General features: G+C 42.1%; 1 protein-coding gene across 5 annotated transcripts in view; it reads left to right on the top strand.

Moving 5' to 3' along the window:
* The first annotated feature begins 1,021 nt into the window (after positions 1–1,021).
* AASDH (aminoadipate-semialdehyde dehydrogenase) overlaps positions 1,022–20,319 on the top strand; it is a 38,118-nt gene continuing 18,820 nt past the window's right edge. For 2 of the 5 annotated variants that reach the window (XM_047798868.1, XM_047798865.1), the window contains exons 1-5: positions 1,022–1,597; positions 4,188–4,462; positions 4,546–4,666; positions 9,084–9,403; positions 12,604–12,796. In XM_047798868.1, coding sequence (XP_047654824.1) covers positions 1,595–1,597; positions 4,188–4,462; positions 4,546–4,666; positions 9,084–9,403; positions 12,604–12,796 — 912 coding nt within the window. In that variant the 5' untranslated portion in view covers positions 1,022–1,594. Of the gene's footprint in view, positions 1,598–4,187; positions 4,463–4,545; positions 4,667–8,755; positions 8,862–9,083; positions 9,404–12,603; positions 12,797–20,319 lie in introns of those variants that run through there. The other 3 variants (XM_047798867.1, XM_047798866.1, XM_047798869.1) reach the window with 3 other exon arrangements.

Raw genomic sequence — 20,319 nt, 5'->3', positions numbered from 1 at the left:
TTTGTGAGTGAGGGGTGCTTTAAAGGGGGAAGAACAAGGAAAATGGGATTAATCACCATTTTTGTCACATTTCTTACTGCTGAGTTGGGAGTCAATTTGTCTCAGGTTTAGTCTCTGGCCAGGTGATCCAGGTCAGTGAGCTCATCTTGCCCTGGAGAAACAATCTGAGTTTGTGTGTTAGTGATGACAATATATACAACAGCGATTTTAGTATATGAATGATGTTATCAACAACAGTGATCTTTGTCATCTGACTGGTTGACTAGTGTTCAGTTACTACAGGATTGAGGTCAGAGGGAACAGGAAAGGGAATAAAGTTACCGAGGAGACTAATCATACTCAATAAGGGAACTCGGTTTTAGGGGGACTGAGTTTCAGCTTCCTCTCTGCTACCAGCACAACAGCTTAAAAAATATCACTATTATTTCTCTTGACATTGTAAATAACTAACTTGCATGCTTCCAATTACAACACCTTCGTTAAAATAGATTTTTATTCAGGCCTGTGGCTCAAGTTACTCTCTCCCCCTCAGACCTGTTTTTTAATAGCTCCTAGTGAAAGCTGAAATTTTGTTATTTAAATTCATCTGAATGTTAGGGACTTCGTTTGCGGGCTTCACTGCTACAGTCACAGTCCCCGCAATGTGGGGAGGGTTTTTTTTTGTTTGTCCAAGTGATGAAGTCCAGTCCCCTGCGTATTTCACTCTGGTTTCAATGCTCTTCACATCAACCCCACGGGACAGCTTTATCCCCACTTTAGAAACGAGGAGGCAGCTGCCCGGAATTGAGGTTTCTTGGCAAGTACAAAAGGGTGCGACTCCAAGCGGGTCAGCTCCAAAGTCCTTGCAAGCTGCCCTCAATGCCTCTATACTAGAGCGGAAACTTGAAAGGAGAGGAGCTGGCGACACCCACACCAACTCTTTTCTCTGGTTGGCCCGGCACTTCCAGGAAGGGGCGGGGCGGGGCGGCGCGACGCTTCCTTCCCGGGTCGCTCGCGATGACGTAAGCAAGGCGCCGCGGAAGGACGTCACGAGGCGACGCCGAAGGCTGTTGCGAGAGCCCGCGCTGTGCGGCACCCGGCGGGCTGGTCGGTGTGTCGGCTCTCTGCCCGGGGCGCTGGTTTGTCTGTGTGCGTGAACTGGCGTCGGGGTTGGGCTGTCGGGACCTCGTCGCCACCCCCTTCCCCCTGACCTCTCCCCGCTAGGCCTTCAGACTGGACTTCCGCGGGAGGCAGTGTCCAGGGCGGACGTGTGTGAGGGGGGAGTGGGGCGGCAACACCTGGGCTGGCTGCGCACAAGTTTGCTTAGGTTCAGGGCCGCCGACAGGTCTCGGCCGTTTATCAGTGGTGCCTGGTGGATGGAGTGGTGCACAGGCTGCCCTGGAGCCCTCTGCTTTCTTCGGTCAGCTGCCTTAGACTTCTGCTCCTTTCGCATGGAAATGTCTACCTCGTCTTGCTGGCGTGGTTTCGGAAAGCAATTGAAAAAAATCTGTTGGAGGCTATAAAGTGCATTGCTGTTAACGTAGTCCCATAATCTAAATTAAAAAGCCGACGGATACGGGAAAATAAGCTTTTAGATTATTTATCAATCTTTAAAATGGTAAGTCACCATTTAGGAAAGTCACCAAGACCTCTGATGACTAAGTATCAGCCTCTACAGATGTAAATAAAATAGCAACTGTCCTAAAACTGAATGATCCTGTTACACATATAATCTATTTATCAGATTTTGCTTGTTCTTTTTTTTTTTTTTTCCTTCTCTTATATGGTCCCAGTGTTTGGGCATCCAGTAAGTATAGTACTCTCTGTTGGAGCGAATGTATTTATGATTCAGTTAATGAAAATAAAAACTTAAGACAACAAGAATAGATGTTGCCTTAATTCTCTGTAGCATCCAGTGGGAAACTAGCACTTAAAAATCTTAATTGTGGAGTTCCCGTTGTAGCTCAGGGGTAATGAACCAGACAGTATCCATGAGGACACGGTTCTGATGCCTGGCCTGGCTCAGTGGGTTAAGGATCCAGCATTGCCCCTGAGCTGTGGTGAAGGTCAGAGACGCTGCTGGAATCCTGACAACCTGTGGTGTCCCCTAGGTTGGGAACTTCCATATGACACAGGTGTGGCCCTAAAAAAAAAAAAAATTAATTGTGTAGATATTTGTGGGGAATGTTGGAATTTGTCATGAAAATGGCATTTTCTAAAGTAATTTTACTCATTTTAGAGTCTTGTCCTTTTCTTTGCTGTCAAGTAATTTTAGTGGTCTTTGTGTGGACTGCTGTATATGTTTTTGCTTTGAAATAATGCATTTTTTAAAATGTAGACTGACTGTTTGTTAAAATCCCGTAGTATAATTCTGTAGTACAGGCAATTTTTACTCATTTGCAAACAGAGAAGCAGAAGGTGCCCTTCTGTACTAACTGAATAAGAAGTGGACTTACATAATTTTTGTATGTGCTGTGGAACACCTTCCTTACATTTATGTAATGCTCATTTGTGTGTATGTGTGAAGAAAGCTTTAAATTTTTACTTTGTGTGTCACAAAAAGAGCTAGCATTTATAGAAGTGCTTATTTTATATTTTTAAGTTTTTAGAAACCATAGCATTGGAGTTTCCTGGTGACTCAGCAGGTTAAGGAGCTGCCATTGTCACTGCTATGGCTCAGATTTGATCCTTGGCCCAGAAACTTCCACATACCTCAGGTGTGGCCAAATAAAAGAGAGTGAGGGGGAAAAAAAAAGAAAACCTTAACACATTTCCATACCTGTTGGCATCAGCAGTTATTGCTTCATTTTGCTGTCTTTAGGAATGTTTTATTTTCCCTAATTCATATTTATTAAATCACATGGATGAATCAGTAGGGAAATGAGTTCAAATAAGTATGAACAAATGAAAAACTTCAATAATTAAAATACACTATTTGGTAAATCTTATTTGCTTTGAAATTTGGAAAATAAATTTCACAGGAGGGGAAAAATCACCTTTGCCTTCAAGGAAATGCTGGCAGTTGTGAGGCTTTCTCTTGTTCATTCATCCCTAAAGTTTCTCTGATGAAGTACTGTTTCAGATCTTTTTATATAACCTGCATTGCAAAGCCCAGAGAACATTGTATTGATAAAGTATTTTATTGAATTGCAATACTATATTTAGAGTCTAAATTTAAATTAATTTATTGGCAATTTAAAAATCAAGCTGGGAGTTTCCATCATGGCTCAGCGGTTAATGAACCCAACTAGTATCAGTGAGGACATGGGTTCAATCCCTGGCCTTGCTTAGTGGTTTAAGGATCCCAGCATTACTGTGAGCTGTGGTGTAGGCTGGCAGGTACAGCTCCAATTCATTCCTAGCCTGGGAATCTCCATATGCTACTAGTGTGGCTCTTAAAAAAATTAATTAAAAAAATCAGACTATGAAGAGCATCTTTCTTAACAGTTATAAAAACAACTTGCTGTGACCTCTGTATTTTATAGTAATAAGCATGGTTTATATATAGGGAACTAAAACTGGACGGATATAGGGAGAGTTTTGTCTGTCTTTTTTTTTTTTTTTTTTTTGCTTTTAAGGGCTGCATCTGCAGCATATGGAAATTCCCAGCCTAGGGGTGAAATCCAGAGCTGTAGCTGCCAACCTACTATACCACAGCTCACAGCAAAGCTGGATCCTTAACCCACTGAGCAAGGCCAGGGATCGAACTTTAAGCCTGTGGTATTTTAAATTTGTTTTTATTTGGTATTTGTTTATGTTATTTATTTCTATTTTACATTGTAGTCTGCTGAGCGAGAATTCTGCATTTCTCCTTGTTTCATCCTCCTCCATCCCCCTCTCAAGTTTTCTTCTAGCTCTGATGTGGAGTTAGGGTGACTGTGTCAAACTTTCCACCTTATTGTTTTCAGCAGAGTTACCATAGGAGGTTCATAGATCAGAGATTCTTTAATTGTATGTCTTTGATGTTATTATTTTTTGGATTTTTTATATATTTTGCATGTGGACGTTCCCAGGCCATGTGTCGAAATGTGTCACAGTAGCAGTCTGAATCGCTGCAGTGACTGTGCCAGAACCTTAACCCACTGCACCATAAGGGAATTCCCTGATAGAGTCATTTTTGTGAGGAGTGATTGTCCTTCCATCCCACTCTCCCCACCCCTACAATAGACTCCCTAAAACTCCTGTCCCCCTAACATATTTTGATACAGATAGAGTTTTCTGCTGCCAGTGATGTTCAGATAAACTTCAGTGAAATGACTCTTCAGGAATTGGTGCATCAGGCTGCCTCCATTTATTCTGATAAAACAGCTGTGTGTTTTGATGAATGTAACAACCAGCCTCCAGTTTATTACACCTACAAGACTGTGGTTCATGCTGCTTCAGAATTATCAAGTTTCCTGCTGTTACACTGTGACTTTCAAGGAATTCGGGAAGTTGGTCTCTACTGCCATCCTGGGATAAACCTACCCTCTTGGATTTTAGGGTAATATTTTTTACAACTAAAATTTGTATGTCATAAAGATTATTTTCAGTAGATATTCTGTGCTGACTCTGCACTCTCTTTAGAATTCTCCAAGTCCCTGCTGCTTATGCTCCTATTGATCCAGATTCACCACCAGCATTATCAGTTTATTTTATGAAAAAATGTAATCTGAAGTATATCCTTGTCGAAAAACAGCAGATTAATGTAAGTGTGTGTTTTTAAATTTTATTTTTTACGTGTTATATTTACCTTTCAATTGAAGGGGGTCCATCCTCTGTCTTGATTCCCAGATTGACCAGCTCAGCAAAGTTTCTCAATTTCAGCACTGTTGACATTCTGGTTTGGGTAGTTGTTGGTTGTGAGGAGGGTCCTGTACATCGTAGGGTGTTTAGCAGCACCCATGGCCTCCACCTGATAGCTGCCAGTAGCACCTCCAGTTATGACGCCCACGGTGTCTTGAGCCATTGCTGGAGGTCTCCCAGAGAGACTGCTCCTTGCCTGCTCTGTGGAGAACCACTGCTCGGGGCAGTGCAGGTGTTCTAGCCTCCTCATAATGAAAGGTGCATTCTTCCACTTTTCTTTCTCTTTGAAAATTGTTCCTATGGAAGGAAACTTTTAGAATATGTAGTCCTTTTATCTTGTGTATTTATGGCAATTTACAGTAGTCAGCAACATTAAAGAATGATAACCAAGCTTAGGTTTTAAGTGACTCCAGGCACAGTTCTAGCCAAGCAACACTGCTTTGGGGGCAAGTATTGGTTTATGTTAAACAAGATGCAGCCTGTGTTTCATTGTTTTTTCTCCATTTTTTGTTTAAAAATATTGTTCTACTAAGGAGTAAAGATTGTAGAAGGTATATTCAATTTTTTTTTCTTTTTTTTTTTTTTTTGGTCCTTTTGCCTTTTCTAGGGCTGCTCCCGCGGCATATGGAGGTTTCCAGGCTAGGGGTCGAATCAGAGCTGTAGCCGCTGGCCTATGCCAGAGCCATAGCAACACGGGATCTGAGCTGCATCTGCAACCTACACCATAGCTCATGGCAACGCCAGATCCTTAACCCACTGAGCAAGGGCAGGGATCGAACCCGCAACCTCATGATTCCTAGTCGGATTTGTTAACCATTGTGCCACGACCGGAACTCTGGTATATTCAATTTAGTCTGTTATTTCTCTTTTCCTGTATGGTCCGTTTTATATTTGGGGTTAATAACTTCAGTGCATTCCACATGTGTGTGTGTACATCCATATCTGTACATAGAGCAATAAGATGGTTCTAGAGCTTGAGAGACATGGAGGGCTCTCCTAGGAAATTCTGTGTGTAAGAGTAAATCCTCTGGAAAGAGACAACTATTAGATTAATAAATATATTCTAAATACACATAGCAGTGTCTAGCTACAGCTTTCTCTCTTCTGTTCTTCAAGTTTGTCGTTTGTTAATGAGAAACTAAAACAGGGATCTAAGGTTCTTTTTTTTTTTTTTTTGTCTTTTGTCTTTTGTCCTTTTAGGGCCTCACTAGCGGCATATGGAGGTTCCCAGGTTAGGGCTCTAATCAGAGCTGTTGCTGCCGGCCTACACCAGAGCCACAGCTACGCCAGATCCTTAACTCACTGATGGAGGCCAGGGATCGAAGCCACAACCTCATGGTTCTTAGTCAGATTTGTTTCTGCTGTGCCATGCCGGGAACTCCTAAGGTTCTTTTTTTTTTTGTCTTTTTGTCTTTTTGTCTTTTTGCCGTTTCTTGGGCCACTTTGGCATATGGAGGTTCCCAGGCTAGGGGTCGAATTGGAGCTGTAGCCACCGGCCTACGCTAGAGCCACAACAACTCGGGATCTGCAACCTACACCACAGCTCACAGCAACGCCAGATCCTTAACCCACTGAGCAAGGCCAGGGATCAAACCTGCCACCTCCTGGTTCCTAGTTGGATTTGTTAACCACTGAGCCATGACGGGAACTCCCTAAGTTTCATTTTTTTAAACAACCTTGGTGAAAGTTTTATAGACAAGGTGGTTGGGTGTGAAAAGGAATCGTTAATGTCAGGCTATTCTTTTTTTTTTTTTTTTTTTTTTGGCTGCACCTGTGGCATGTGGAAGTTCCCAGGCCAGGGATCAAACCTGCGCTGTTGCAAACTGTGCCACAGATGTGGCACATGGAGATCCCTCCGGCTTTTCTTTATTGCATAGAGGAAGGAACTGGGTACGTAATAAATCCCATAGAAAGTGTGGGATTCCTATTCTGGCTTCCTGTTCCATGCCTTTGATGCTGGTGTGAGTGTTCTTCTTTCACTTAACACAGGAGCAATCAGGAAGTATTTATTGAACATCTACTATATGCGCAGAATCTACTAGGGCAGTGCTTCTCAACTAGGCCTGACTTTGTCTCCCAGGAAACATAATGAAAAATCTGAAGTTTCTTTTTTATTTTCATGCTGGAAAGGGGGTACTTCTAGTGTTTAATGGGTAGAGGTTAGGGGTGCTGCTGCAAATCCTGCAGGGCACAAGACAGGACACAGGTCCCCACACAGATTTATCTGGTCCAGAATGAAACCCTGTCCTAGAGACAGGGTGTTGGGGAGGGCCTTGGTATGTGACATAGCTTAAGACAGGTTTCTCGCCCTCCAGTCTGCTTATGTAGTTAGAGATTGGTGCTCCCAAGATCTGCATAGTGTGGTGGTACCCTAAGTAAAGTACATGCAACCTGTAGAGAGAGGGCAGACTTAAGAGAGGAGGATGGGTTTAAGAACAAATGGACCTTTGGTGTTCCATTGTGGCTAAAGGGTAATGAACCCAACTAGTATGTAGGAGGTCTTGGGTTTGATACCTGGCCTCACTCCCTGGCATTGCCACGAGGTGTGGTGTAGGTCACAGGTGCAGCTTGGATCCCATGTTGCTGTGGCTGTGGTGTAGGCTGGCAGCTGCAGCTCGGATTCAACCACTAGCATGGGAACTTCCATATGGCACAGGTGCAGCCCTATAAAGCAAAAACAAAGAAGAGAATAAATGGACCCTCAATTTTTTGGACTTTACTGGACATACCAGATCAATACACACACACAACAAATACAAACGGAAAACACTTCCGGCTTTTGGGTTGTGATCTTTTCCTCTTATTTGTATTGATGTCTTTATTATAAAAACTTGTTACGCTTCATAAAGCTCCTCTATCAATTTAATAAGATACATTGAAAGAAAACTGTATTAATCTATTACTATTCACCAAATAACGAAGCCAGAAACTCAGCAGTCTTCTTAGTCTCACTCCCCGTCAGGAAAGGCATCGAGTCCTGTCGATTCTGTTCACAGGCCTTTGCCATCCACTCTGTGGCTGCAAACCAGTGCAGGCCCACATGACCTTTCTGACCTGGTCTGAAAGCTTCACTGAGGCTCAGTTATTAGTCCTGCCCGTCAGCCTCCTTGACAAAGTCTAGTCCATGCTATGGCACCTTTGGGTCCTGTCACTTTCAGGTGAAGGTCCTGCCTCCTTAGTGATGAATATGTAGTTATTAAGGATTAACACCTCACCTCCCATCAGCAGCCCAGCTCTCCTCCTCCCTCGCGCCCAGTTGCGCAGGTGTTTGGGATGCTTACTTTTCTCCAGAACCCCAGCTTTGTCAGTCAGATGCTGTGTCTTGACTCTTTGCCTAAAGTACCCCTCTTCTTTATTAGGAGCATAGCTGCCTAGAACACAAACATCACGTACAAGGATTCCATCTCTGACCCCCCAGGTGGAGTTAAGTTAACCTTCTCTGTTCTCATCGCATGTAAATCATATTTCATCATCATACCACATTGCACTGCAATGGTGTGGGGTTTTGTTTTTTTTCCTCTCTTCTGGGGGCCTGCGGAAGTTCTAGGGCCAGGTATGGAACCCACACCATAGCAGCGACCTGAGCAAGTCACAACAGTGATAACGGTGGGTCCTTAACCCACTGAGCCACCAGGGAACTCCTCCATGCCCCATCTTGTCTCTTATTTATTTATTTTTGCTTTTTAGGGCCATACCCGCAGCATATGGATGTTCCCAGGCTAGGGGTCTAATCAGAGCTGTAGCTGCCATCCTACACCACAGTCACAGCAGTGCGGGATCCGAGCTGCGTCTGTGACCTACACCACAGCTCACAGAAACACTGAATCCCCAACTCACTGAGAGGGGCCAGGGATCGAACCCGTGTCCTCATGGATATTAGTTGGATTAATTTCTGCTGCGCCATGACGGGAACTCCTGTCTCTTTATTTTAAAGATGAATTTGAAAGGAAGGTCAGTGCTGTATTCTTGGAGTTTCTCATTTGTTTTTCAGTTCCTGGATATATAGCAAGTAGAGGTGCCCCTTGAACAACATGGAGGTTGGGGAACCAGCTCCCATGTGGTGGAAAATCCACCTATACTTTTACCATCAGCTCTTGGTATGTGGAGTTTCACATCCCAGATTCAATTAACCTTCAAGTAGTATGTATTTATTGAAAAAAGTCCATATGTAAGTTGATCTGCCCAATTCAAACCCAATGCAAAGGTCAGTTGTACTAAAAAAGCCATGTTGAATTGGTAAATGAATACTTAATATTCTATCTAAAAGAATGCCTTTTAACAATATTAATATTAGAAACTTTGTTCCCCATTTTACGTAGAAATTCAAATCTTCCTATGAAACGATATTGAATTATGATACATTTACAGTTGAACATAATGACCTAGTACTCTTCAAACTTCACTGGAACAATGTTGAGGTGAGCTTGATGCTAAATGATAGCAAAGAGAAATACGAAAAAGAAAAAACGACAGAGAACATGAATTCTGAGAAGAGCTGTGAAGACAAGTCAGGAGAGCGCCTGGATGTGCAGCTGGAGCACTGCTTGGCCTATGTTCTCCACACATCAGGCACCACAGGGGTACCCAAACTTGTCAGAGTCCCTCATGCATGCATAGTGCCAAACATCCAGCATTTCCGGTAAGTTCTGCCCTTAGGATTCTTCTTCAGAATTTGTATTTTAAAGGGAAAGATGAATTTTAAAATATTTGTTCTTTGTAAGTCTTGTTCCCAAGTTGACAGTCCTAAGTAATTGAGTCTTTTGTTTCAGTTGTATCTGAACTTGAGCTCTCTGCAGAGGAGGGCTTTTCTGGTTTGATCCAGACCTGGAGCCAAACAATGATCATGATGTGGTTGGAAGCTCTGCTTCTTACATGTTAGTAAGAAGGGAGGAAACACATTCTTGGCAGAAGTAGCAGCACCCATGTGGTAGAAAGGAGGGATTTGGCTTGCTAGAGTGCCCTGGGGTGAAGCTTCAGGGTCACTGTGGGGCAGGAGTCTAGTTTGCTCAGTTGAAGAAGTTTGAACTTCATTCAGAAGGCAATAAGGAACCCTTAAAGAGATTGGTATCTCCTTAAGTTTGCTCCTGTAGCATTGCTTTTTTTTTAGGGCCGCACTTGCAGCATATGAAAGTTCCCAGGCTAAGGGTTGAATCGCCTATGCCACAGCCACAGCAATGCCAGATCCAAGCTGCATCTGCAACCTACACCACAGCTCGTGGCAGTGCCGGATCCTTAACCCATTGAGTGGAGCCAGGGATTGAACCTGCATGCTCATGGATACTGGTTGGGGTCATTACTGCTGAGCCACAACAGAAACTCTGAGATTTTCAACTTTTGAAGAAAGAAGGAATCAGAGGAGGACGGGAACCAGAGGGGAAGAAAAAGAAACCTCATGAGACACATACGTAATTTTATGCCATTGTAAGCTTTATGTAATTGAAAATTTTCTAGTAAGCACATTTAAAAAGCAAAAAATGAAATTTTTTTTTGTCTTTTTGCTATTTCTTGGGCCGCTCCCACGGCATATGGAGGTTCCCAGGCTAGGGGTCGAATCGGAGCTGTAGCCACCAGCCTACGCCAGAGCCACAGCAATGCAGGATCCGAGCCGCGTCTGCAACCTACACCACAGCTCACGGCAACGCCAGATCCTTAATCCCCTGAGCAAGGGCAGGGACCGAACCCGCAATCTCATGGTTCCTAGTCGGATTCGTTAACCACTGCGCCACAATGGGAACTCCAAAAAAGTGAAATTAATTTTAACAGTATATCTTATTCAGTCTATCTGAAATATTATCTTTTTAATATATAATCAATATAAAAATGATTATTGAGGCATTTTTATTTTACCTTTTTACCTTAATTTTTATTTTTAGGGGAGTATGGGTGATTTACAATGCTGTGTTAGTTTCAGGCGTACAGCAGCATTACATTCTTTTGTACACGTGTTGCATTTTCCCAACGTGGCATGTATTTTACACTGATGCATATGTCCATGTGGACCAGACACGGTATTAGTTCTTGGTAGGCCCATGCACTTGATGGCTGGCTATTGCATGAGCAGGTCTGGAAGGAGGCTGGTTAAATGCTGCAGCGGTGTCTCTTGTAATCGGCAACGTGGTCTTCAGTGACTTGACCTCTAAGGCCCAGGGCTGAAGACAGCACGAGAGTAAGCGCTAAGGAAGTGGAGGTAACAAAGTAAAATGTTAATTTTTAGAAACTAGTTTTAATAGAACAGAAAGATGGTATTCTGGGAGGGTGTAGCTTTTATCTTTATTTTAGATGGGAGAGGTTTACAGGCTGAGGGGAGAGAATTGGTTGAGAGGGTTGGTTTGAGAAATCAAGCAGTAGGAATGGGATAAAGGAGTCAGCTAGTTGGCGATGGAAAGAGATGATATTTAGAATACACATCCTGCCTCGGAGTTCCTACTGCAGCTCATGGGATGGATGGTGTCTCTGCAGCACCAGGACATAGGTTCGATCCCTGGCCCAGTACAGTGGGTTAAAAGATCTGGCGCTGAAATCTGATCCCAGCCCAGGAACTCCTGTATGCCGAGGCGTTCACATGCTTTTCCCGCCTTAAAATGTCTTTTTGGCTGGATCTGAGAATTAGATTGATTAAAAAAAAGATCAACAGGAGAAAAGCACACAGATTTATCTAATAGTTTTCATGTGGCACAGAATCCCTCATAAGGAATGAACACCCAGAGAGATGCCAAGACTTTCTGTTAGGTCAACCAGAGAGGCCTTCTGGGAAATGACTGCCCTTTGTGGGGAGGCTCAAGGAAGATAAGAGTTACCTTGACAAGGGCTGTTTGGGTGAAGTTCTCTTGGCTTCAGCTTCTTGTCCTTGATGGTTAGAATGTTACTTTCCTTCTGGTATAGCGAGAACATCTTGCATACAGAAATTTCATTTGCTGTTATGAAAAACGGGAAGGCCAGAGTGTTTGTCTCGTATTTGCTGTTTTTTTAAGTGCCTTTAACTCAAAATAGCCAATATACTAGAACTGCATATTTCGAGGTGGCATGTTTTGAACTCCATCATTAAATGGCTAAAGGTAGGGGCTTATCTACCTAACTTAGTGGAGAAAAGGGAGGGGAAGAAAAGGGTTTTGATGGGAGACAGAAATAGATTTCTTTAGGAAAGACAAAAGGAGATAAGAAACTTCGTGATAAAGGGGTCTGTGCATGTGAGGATAATTTTCTTCATGTCTTAAGGGCCAGGAAACGCCCCTGTAGAGGGGTTTCTGGTAGGTTGACTCGATGTACTTTCTGGGAGTGCAGTTCCCTGAAGATGGAATTTCAGCAGTCTCATTCCCCCAAGTTTCTGTCAGTCAGATAAGGGAAGCTCCAAGAAGGCTTCTTTGTGAATTTGTTGAATCCTGGTGTCTTCAGCTTAAAATAACCTTCATATCAACCCTGGGTTTTCACTTGGGTCCCCGAAACATACCATACCTGAAAGTTTGATTGAGTAACTGGGAGGAGGTGTGTGTGCTGTCCCCTGTTGTTCTCCAGCCATCAAGAGAGAGTAGTCCTTGTCTTCTGCCCTGATGGGAAACGTACGAGGGGAATTCTGGGGCATGTTCAGTCCAGCCAAGCTGACACCTCAGAAAGCCATCAACACATGATAAAATACATCATGGTAAAATGTGGCTATGGCTTTAAATGGCTCTTAATCCGTACAGTTATAAGGAAGAATTCTAGAATTAGTAGCACCATTTTCTATAAGAAAAATGAAATCTGCCAACATCTGGGAATTTAATGATCACATTTTTTTTTTTTAAAGATATCTGCAGACTAAATGTCAGGCATTTCTCATAATTACATTCTATTTTGCCTTAGGGTACTTTTTGAAATCACACACGAAGATGTTTTGTTTCTGGCCTCACCTCTGACCTTTGATCCTTCTGTTGTGGAAATATTTGTTGCTCTATCAAGTGGTGCCTCTCTGCTTATTGTACCAACTTCTGTCAAAGTGCTCCCGTCCAAATTAGCTGATGTTCTCTTTTCCCATCACAGAGTGACTGTTCTGCAGGTACGTTTTAGGAGCAAATGAAACGTTTTGTCTTTCATTAGTCAATATTTTAAGTGTGTTAGAGAATAGTTTATATTCCTGTAGTTCTTTACTGTGGATTAATGTTGCTTTGGTTAGATTGTCAAGGTCTGTCTCCTGATGATGTCACTTTTTGTTTGTTTGGGAGTAAAAAACAATAAATTCTGTCTAGACAAGTCTTTTTTTTTTTTTTTTGTCTTTTTGCTATTTCTTGGGCCGCCCCTGCGGCATATGGAGGTTCCCAGGCTAGGGGTCGATTCGGAGCTGTAGCCACCGGCCTACGCCAGAGCCACAGCAACGCAGGATCCGAGCCGCGTCTGCAACCTACACCACAGCTCACGGCAACACCGGATCGTTAACCCGCTGAGCAAGGGCAGGGACCGAACCCGCAACCTCATGGTTCCTAGTCGGATTCGTTAACCACTGCGCCACGCCGGGAACTCCCTAGACAAGTCTTTAACTGTGTATTTTATACATACTTAGGAACTATAGGAGCTTGACTTTTACTCTGATCTCTTGGGATAGGCCTCTCCTATTTTATTTTATTTTTTTATTTTTTTAAATTTAAAAAAATTTTTTTTTTTTGGTCTTTTTTGCTATTTCTTGGGCCGCTCCTGTGGCATATGGAGTTTCCCAGGCTAGGGGTCGAATCGGAGCTGTGGCCGCCAGCCTACGCCAGAGCCACAGCAACGCAGGATCCGAGCCGCGTCTGCAACCTACACCACAGCTCACGGCAACGCCGGATCGTTAACCCACTGAGCAAGGGCAGGGACCGAACCCACAACCTCATGGTTCCTAGTCGGATTCGTTAACCACTGCGCCACGACGGGAACTCCCGCCTCTCCTATTTTAAAGTTTGAAGTTTATTGCATTTCCCACTAAAAAGTGGTCTAAGTAAGTTAAATTATAATTGACTTAGTAATTTAAAATTTCTGGTTTTTACACCAGTATATTTTTTATCAACCTAAAAAAACAAATATCTTTTTTTGGTCTTTTTAGGGTCACACTTGTGGCATATGGAGGTTCCCAGGGTAGGGGTCGAATGGGAAATGTAGCCACTGGCCTGTACCACAGCCACAGCAACATCAGATCCCAGCAGCGTCTGCGACCTACACCATAACTCACAGCAACACTGGAACCTTACCCCACTGAGCGAGACCAGGGATTGAACCCGCAACCTCATGGTTCCTAGTCAAATTTGTTTCCACTGCATAATGACGGGAACTCCCCAATATCTTTTAAATTTGACATTTTTAAAGATTTAAAAATATATATATCTGGGAGTTCCCATTGTGGCGCAGTGGTTAACAGATCTGACTAGGAACCATGAGGTTACGGGTTCGGTCCCTACCCTTGCTCAGTGGGTTAAGGATCCGGCGTTGCCATGAGCTGTGGTGTAGGTTGCAGACGAGGCTCGGATCCCGCGTTGCTGTGGCTCTGGCGTAGGCCGGTGGCTGCAGCTCCGATTCGACCCCTAGCCTGGGAAACTCCATATGCCACAGGAGCGGCCCTAGAAATGGCAAAAAGACCAAAAAAAATAAAAATATATATATCTGAAAGTATGTGATTGGCACACTAGCCTTAACATGTTACCTTGTAAAAAGGAAGATATTAAATTGAAAATGGTTGATGATATTAGAGAGAACTAATTAAATTATAATGCATATCATGATAATTTTAAAATATCAGGTTTATATCTAGTGTAATGAGACTCAAGAGGATGCTAAATTTTGTCCTCAGAGACAGAATTTGATGTTGATTTTCTTTTTAGGCAATGTGTTTTTCATCCTATAAAAAACCTTGTGTGTATATATAAATGGAATGAGTATAGCATTGTGGCTTGCTGGGTGTCAGTGGTATAAATTCTCATCTGTTGAGGAATCGCTCTTTGAATCTGGGCAAGATTTCTGATTTTTTTTTTTTTTTTGTCTTTTTAGGGCCGTATCCTCGGTATATGGAGGTTACCAGGCTAGGGGTTGAATTGAAGCTGCACCTGCTGGCCTACACCACAGCCACAGCAATGCCAGATCCGAGCCGTGACTGTGACCCACACCACAGCTCAGGGCAATGCCGAATCCTTAACCCACTAAGGGATGCCAGGGATCGAACCTGCATCCTCATGGATAACAGTAGGATTGATTACCTCTGAGCCACAATGGGAATGCCTCTGGGCAAGATTTTAATATAACTTTTATTTTCCTGTAATATTCAGGGGGCATACTTTTTCAGGGAATATTTGCAGAGTACCTCAATAGATTTGAGCATTAGGTACTAAAGGAAGGGAGACTTCCCTTCTACATCAAGTCAGTGAACTATACCTCTTTAAATCCGATCCCCTTGCTCATTGTTCTAGCACCCTCTCAGATAAATTTACTTTAGCAATGGGTTTTAACATTTTTGGGATCACAAATTCTTCTGAGAGACAGATACACATTTACTAAGTCTGTCCCCAGAGTATCGCAAATTTTGCATATAGTTTCATCGTGATTTTATTTAATTTGCAATACATATGTATTTGGAATGTTATCAGCAGATCACATTTGACTTGGTTTGAACAAAGAGGAGAAATAGAAAAGCTGATAGGTATCCTTTCTTTTGTATAAGACACATGTAATGAACTTCAGCTTTATTTTGTTATCAATGTTCACCTTTTCCCATCAAAGTCAATCATCAAGGATTTATGTGTATATATATATATATATATTTTTATATACATATGTATAATTTTTCAGAGCTCCTTGTATGGTTTTTATTTAAAAAATAATAACCTTCCTGAACCTAATTGGATAGTAAGCAAGGATCTTAAAGCTCTCAAAGAAAGATAATATTTTAAAATTATCATGATATGTATTACAATTTTATTAATTCTCTTTAATATCATTAATCAGTTGCAGCATAATATCTTTTTTTTGCAATGTAATATGTTAAGTCTAGTGTACCAGTCACATGCTTTCAGATTTATTTATTTGTCTTTTTTTTGCTATTTCTTGGGCCGCTCCAGCGGCATATGGAAGTTCCCAGGCTAGGGGTTGAATCGGAGCTGCAGCCACCAGCCTACGCCAGAGCCACAGCAATGTGGGATCCGAGCCGCGTCTGCGACCTACACCACAGCTCATGGCAACGCCGGATCCTTAACCCACTGAGCAAGGGTAGGGATGGAACCCGCAACCTCATGGTTCCCAGTCGGATTCGTTAACCACTGCGCCACGATGGGAACTCCTGGATATATATTTTTAAATCCTTAAAAATGTCAAATTTAAAAGATTTTTTTTAGGTTAATATAAATATACTGGTGTAAAAATCAGAAAATCTAAATTTCTGAGTCAATTATAATTTAACTTACTTAAATCAGCTTTTAGTGGGAAACCCCAGATCCGAGCTGTGTCCTTGACCTACACCACAGCTCATGGCAGTGCCAGATGCTTAGCCCACAGAGTAAGGCCAGAGATCAAACCCCTGTCCTCATGGATCCTAGTTGGGTTTGTTACCCTTGAGGCACAACGGGAACTCCTAGCCATCATTTTGACAAGAGGTTTTCCTTATGATAAAACTCGTAGTGAAATAGTTAAGAACTTGATTCAGGATGTTTCACATATAGGGTAACCACTATAATTTATTACCAAAAACTTGGAATCTTGAGAGTGAATGGAGGCACTAAATTCCTACACAGGAATAGGATCATCCTACTACTTAGATATTTTGACAAGCCATGGCCTTAAATAACCTCCCTGAATTTAAATTCAGGTTGTCCTTTTAGCTTTTATTGAAGCCATTTAAAAAAAAATCTTTATTCACATGGAACTTCTGGCTTTGGCCAAGTAAGGAGATTAGCCAATCTCCTCCCCAAAAGCAACTATAAACCTGGGCAAAATTGACAAAAACAACCATTTCAACACTTTGGAAATCTACCAGCGGCATACAACTCTCTGATGAGTGTATGTTTTTATAAACTGCTGAATTGTGCATTCAAAAAGGGAATCTGAGGTGTGGCCAGAGAGAAGGGCCATGGCTCCACTAGCCTGAGGCTGCAGTGGGTCAGGAGGGCAGGCACATTCCTGGCTAGAACCATGTTCAGGTAAGTCAGACACTGCAGAGGGCCCTCACTCCTGGATGACCCTGAGGCTGCATGCATGCACATTAGAAGACCAAAAAAGGGTCCATGGAAAAAAAAGCTGGATCAGACTTAAAAATGACCTAAACTTTGAATGAGCTCCCGTATCCACACATAGATCCATGTGTATGGACAGTCTGTCCAATCATTTGGTGACTGCTGAGTTATGCAGAAACAAGATGACCCTAAGGAAGTAAGACTTAAAAATGAAAAGTAAGAATTTGTATTTTAAAAACCAACTGAGGAGTTTCTATTTTAGCTTAGTGAGTTAAGAACCTATTATCCATGAGAATGAAGGTTCAATCCCTGGCCTTCCTCGGTGGGTTAAGGATCCAGTGTTGGCATGGGTTGCAGACATGGCTCAGATCTGGCATGGCTTTGACATAAGCTGGCTGCTGTAGCTCCAATTTGACACCTAGCCTGGGAACTTCCATATGCTGCAGGTGCAGTCCTTAAAAAAAAAAAAAAAAAATCAAACAAAACAAAATCAACTGAGGGATTTCCCTAGTGACACAGTGGATTAAAGATCTGGCACTGTCACTGTGTGTCTTGGGTCGCAGGTTTGATCCCTGGCCTAGGAACTTCTGCATGTTGCAGGTGTGGCAAAAAACAAACAAAAAACCTACAACAGCAGCAAAAACCAACTGAGCAGTGACATCAGTGGCCACACATTACAACGGAGACAGAATTCACAATGAGCCTAGGCAAGTTACAAACAAAGAAATAAACAAGCATATAAAAAACCAGTCCCAAAAATACTTCATAATGATAAAATGGTCAGTACATCAAGAAGTACATTGTTCCTACCAAGAGCTGATGCCTGGCTCAACTGGAGGTTCCAAATACATGAAGCAAAAATGGGCAGAACTAAAAGGAGAAGTAGATGACTCAGTGGTTTGAAATTTTAATACCCTACTTTCAGTAATTGAAAAATCAGACAGAAATCAAGGTCCATATAATAATGAAGACTGGAATAACATTATTAGCCAAATTGCATATGTAGAATAATCCATCTGCTAAATGCAGACTACGTATTCTTTTCAAGTAAATTGAACAGTTCCTAGAATAGATTATATGCTAGGCCACAAAACAAGTCTCAGGAAATTTTTTTTTTTTTTGGTCTTTTTTGTCTTTGTTGTTGTTGTTGTTGCTGTTTCTTGGGCTGCTCCCGCAGCATATGGAGGTTCCCAGGCTAGGGGTTGAATCGAGCTGCAGCCACTGGCCTACGCCAGAGCCACAGCAACGCGGGATCCGAGCCGCGTCTGCAACCTACATCACAGCTCACGGCAACGCCGGATCGTTAACCCACTGAGCAAGGGCAGGGACCGAACCCGCAACCTCATGGTTCCTAGTCGGATTCGTTAACCACTGCGCCACGACGGGAACTCCCTCAGGAAATTTTTAAAGTGTGTCGACAAAAAATTAATTAGTCAATCTAAGAAAGAAATAGAGAATATTATTCAAGCCAACCTGGGAATTATAACCTGGGAGACAGTCTTTCAGAATTATCTGTGGACTCTTCTGCCTGTATAAGCACAGTTATGTACATTTTGAGACAAAGGGTTATATGTACATCAGAGTGATATATTGATAGCTTACCTAGTCCAGATTTGCATGTATAAAGCAAGTACTGGGTCATTGTGATCTCTTACAGGATTAAGAAAGGAATATTAATCTTTTATGGAATAACCTCATTAATGCCGGGAAAAAATTGCCTTTTATGATGAAGCAGATATTCCTGTGTCTTGTAAGGAATGTGGTTAATGTATAATGCTGATCACTTGCATGTTAAAGTGGGAGTAGTGGGGAACAAACAGAATTTTATGTTTAACACTCTTTTCTTGTCCTACCTTAAGAATTTTATTTCATCAAATGTGACTAAGTGGAATTTATCCCAGGAATGTACATTTTGTTTAATATTTTAAAATCCATTGAAGCTGTACAAGCACATAAAGAATAATGGACAAAAAAAGCACATAATTTTATGAGCAGGTGCAGAAAAATTATTTAGCAAAATCCAGCACCAACAATTAAAAAAACTCAGCTGGAGTTCCCATCGTGGCGCAGCAGAAACAAATCTGAATAGGAACCATGAGGTTCAGGTTCAATCTCTGGCCTCAATCAGTGGGTTAAGGATCCGGCGTTGCTGTGCGTTGTGGTATAGGTCTGAGCTGTGGTGTAGGTTGAAGACACAGCTCGGTGTCTGGGTGTTGTTGTGGCTGTGATGTAGGCTGGCGGCTACAGCTCTGATTAGACCCCTAGCCTGGGAACCTCCATATGCCGCCGTTGCGGCCCTAAGAAGACAAAAGACAAAAAAAAAAAAAAAAAAAGCAAAAAGAACTCAACAAACTAGGAATAGAAGGGAACTTGCCCAACACAGTGAAGGGCATCTGCAAAGACTGCAGCTACCATTATAATTGGAAAAAAGACTGAATGCTTTCATCATAATATTGGGAATAAGGCAAGATGTTTGCTTTTTCTTCTTTTCAACATTATTCTTGTTGCTTTAGCCAATGCAATAAGGCAAAAGGGAAGAAAGAAATTAAGTACCACATTGGACAGAAAGAAGTAAAACTATTTACAGACAGCATGGGAGAACCACTAGAGCTAATACACAAGTTTAGCAAGGTTGGAGGATACAAGACCAATATTGCAAAATCAACTATTTCTACATCATAGAAAAAAGACCAAAAATGAAATTAAGAAAATAATTATATTCACAATACCATCAAAAATAAATAGGAATAAATTTAAAGAAGAGCAAGGCTTGTTACGACGAAAACAATAAAACATTGTTGATAGAAATTAAAGTGCTAAATAAATGAGATATTTCATGTTTGTGAATTTGAAATCTCAGTATCATCAAAATTGCATTTCTCCCCAAATTGACCTATAAATTAAATACAGGCTCTGTCAAAATCCTGGTAGCTTTTTATTTCGGCAGAAATTGATAAATTGATCCTAATATATATATTTTTTTTTTCCACCCATGCTATGTGGAAGTTCCTGGGCCTGAGATTGAACCTGTGCCACAGCAGCCACCCAAGTCGCTGCAGTGACAACACGGGATCCTTAACCCACTGTTCCACAAGAGAATGCCTGGTCCTAAATTTTATATGGAAATTCCAAAGCTAGTCCTGATCTATACAGTAGAATAAAAAGTCCTGTGGTCTTAGTATTTGTGTGCCCCAGATTCACAGGGGCCTTGGGGAATGCTTAGGTTATGAAGGTAGAGTCCTCAAGAGTAGGATTTAGTGCCCTTGTGAAAAAGACCCCACAGAGCTCCCTGGCATGTACTACCATGTGAGGACATGGCACAGGTTACACAAGTCTCTAACCCAAAGGAGGGCTCTCACCAGAACCCAACCGTGCTGGCACCCTGACCTTGGCCTTC

This window comes from Phacochoerus africanus, chromosome 10 (assembly GCF_016906955.1).
Source record: "Phacochoerus africanus isolate WHEZ1 chromosome 10, ROS_Pafr_v1, whole genome shotgun sequence".
NCBI lineage: Eukaryota > Metazoa > Chordata > Mammalia > Artiodactyla > Suidae > Phacochoerus > Phacochoerus africanus.
The sequence above is the reverse complement of the archived record's forward strand: the minus strand, read 5'-3'. Positions and strand labels throughout refer to the sequence as shown.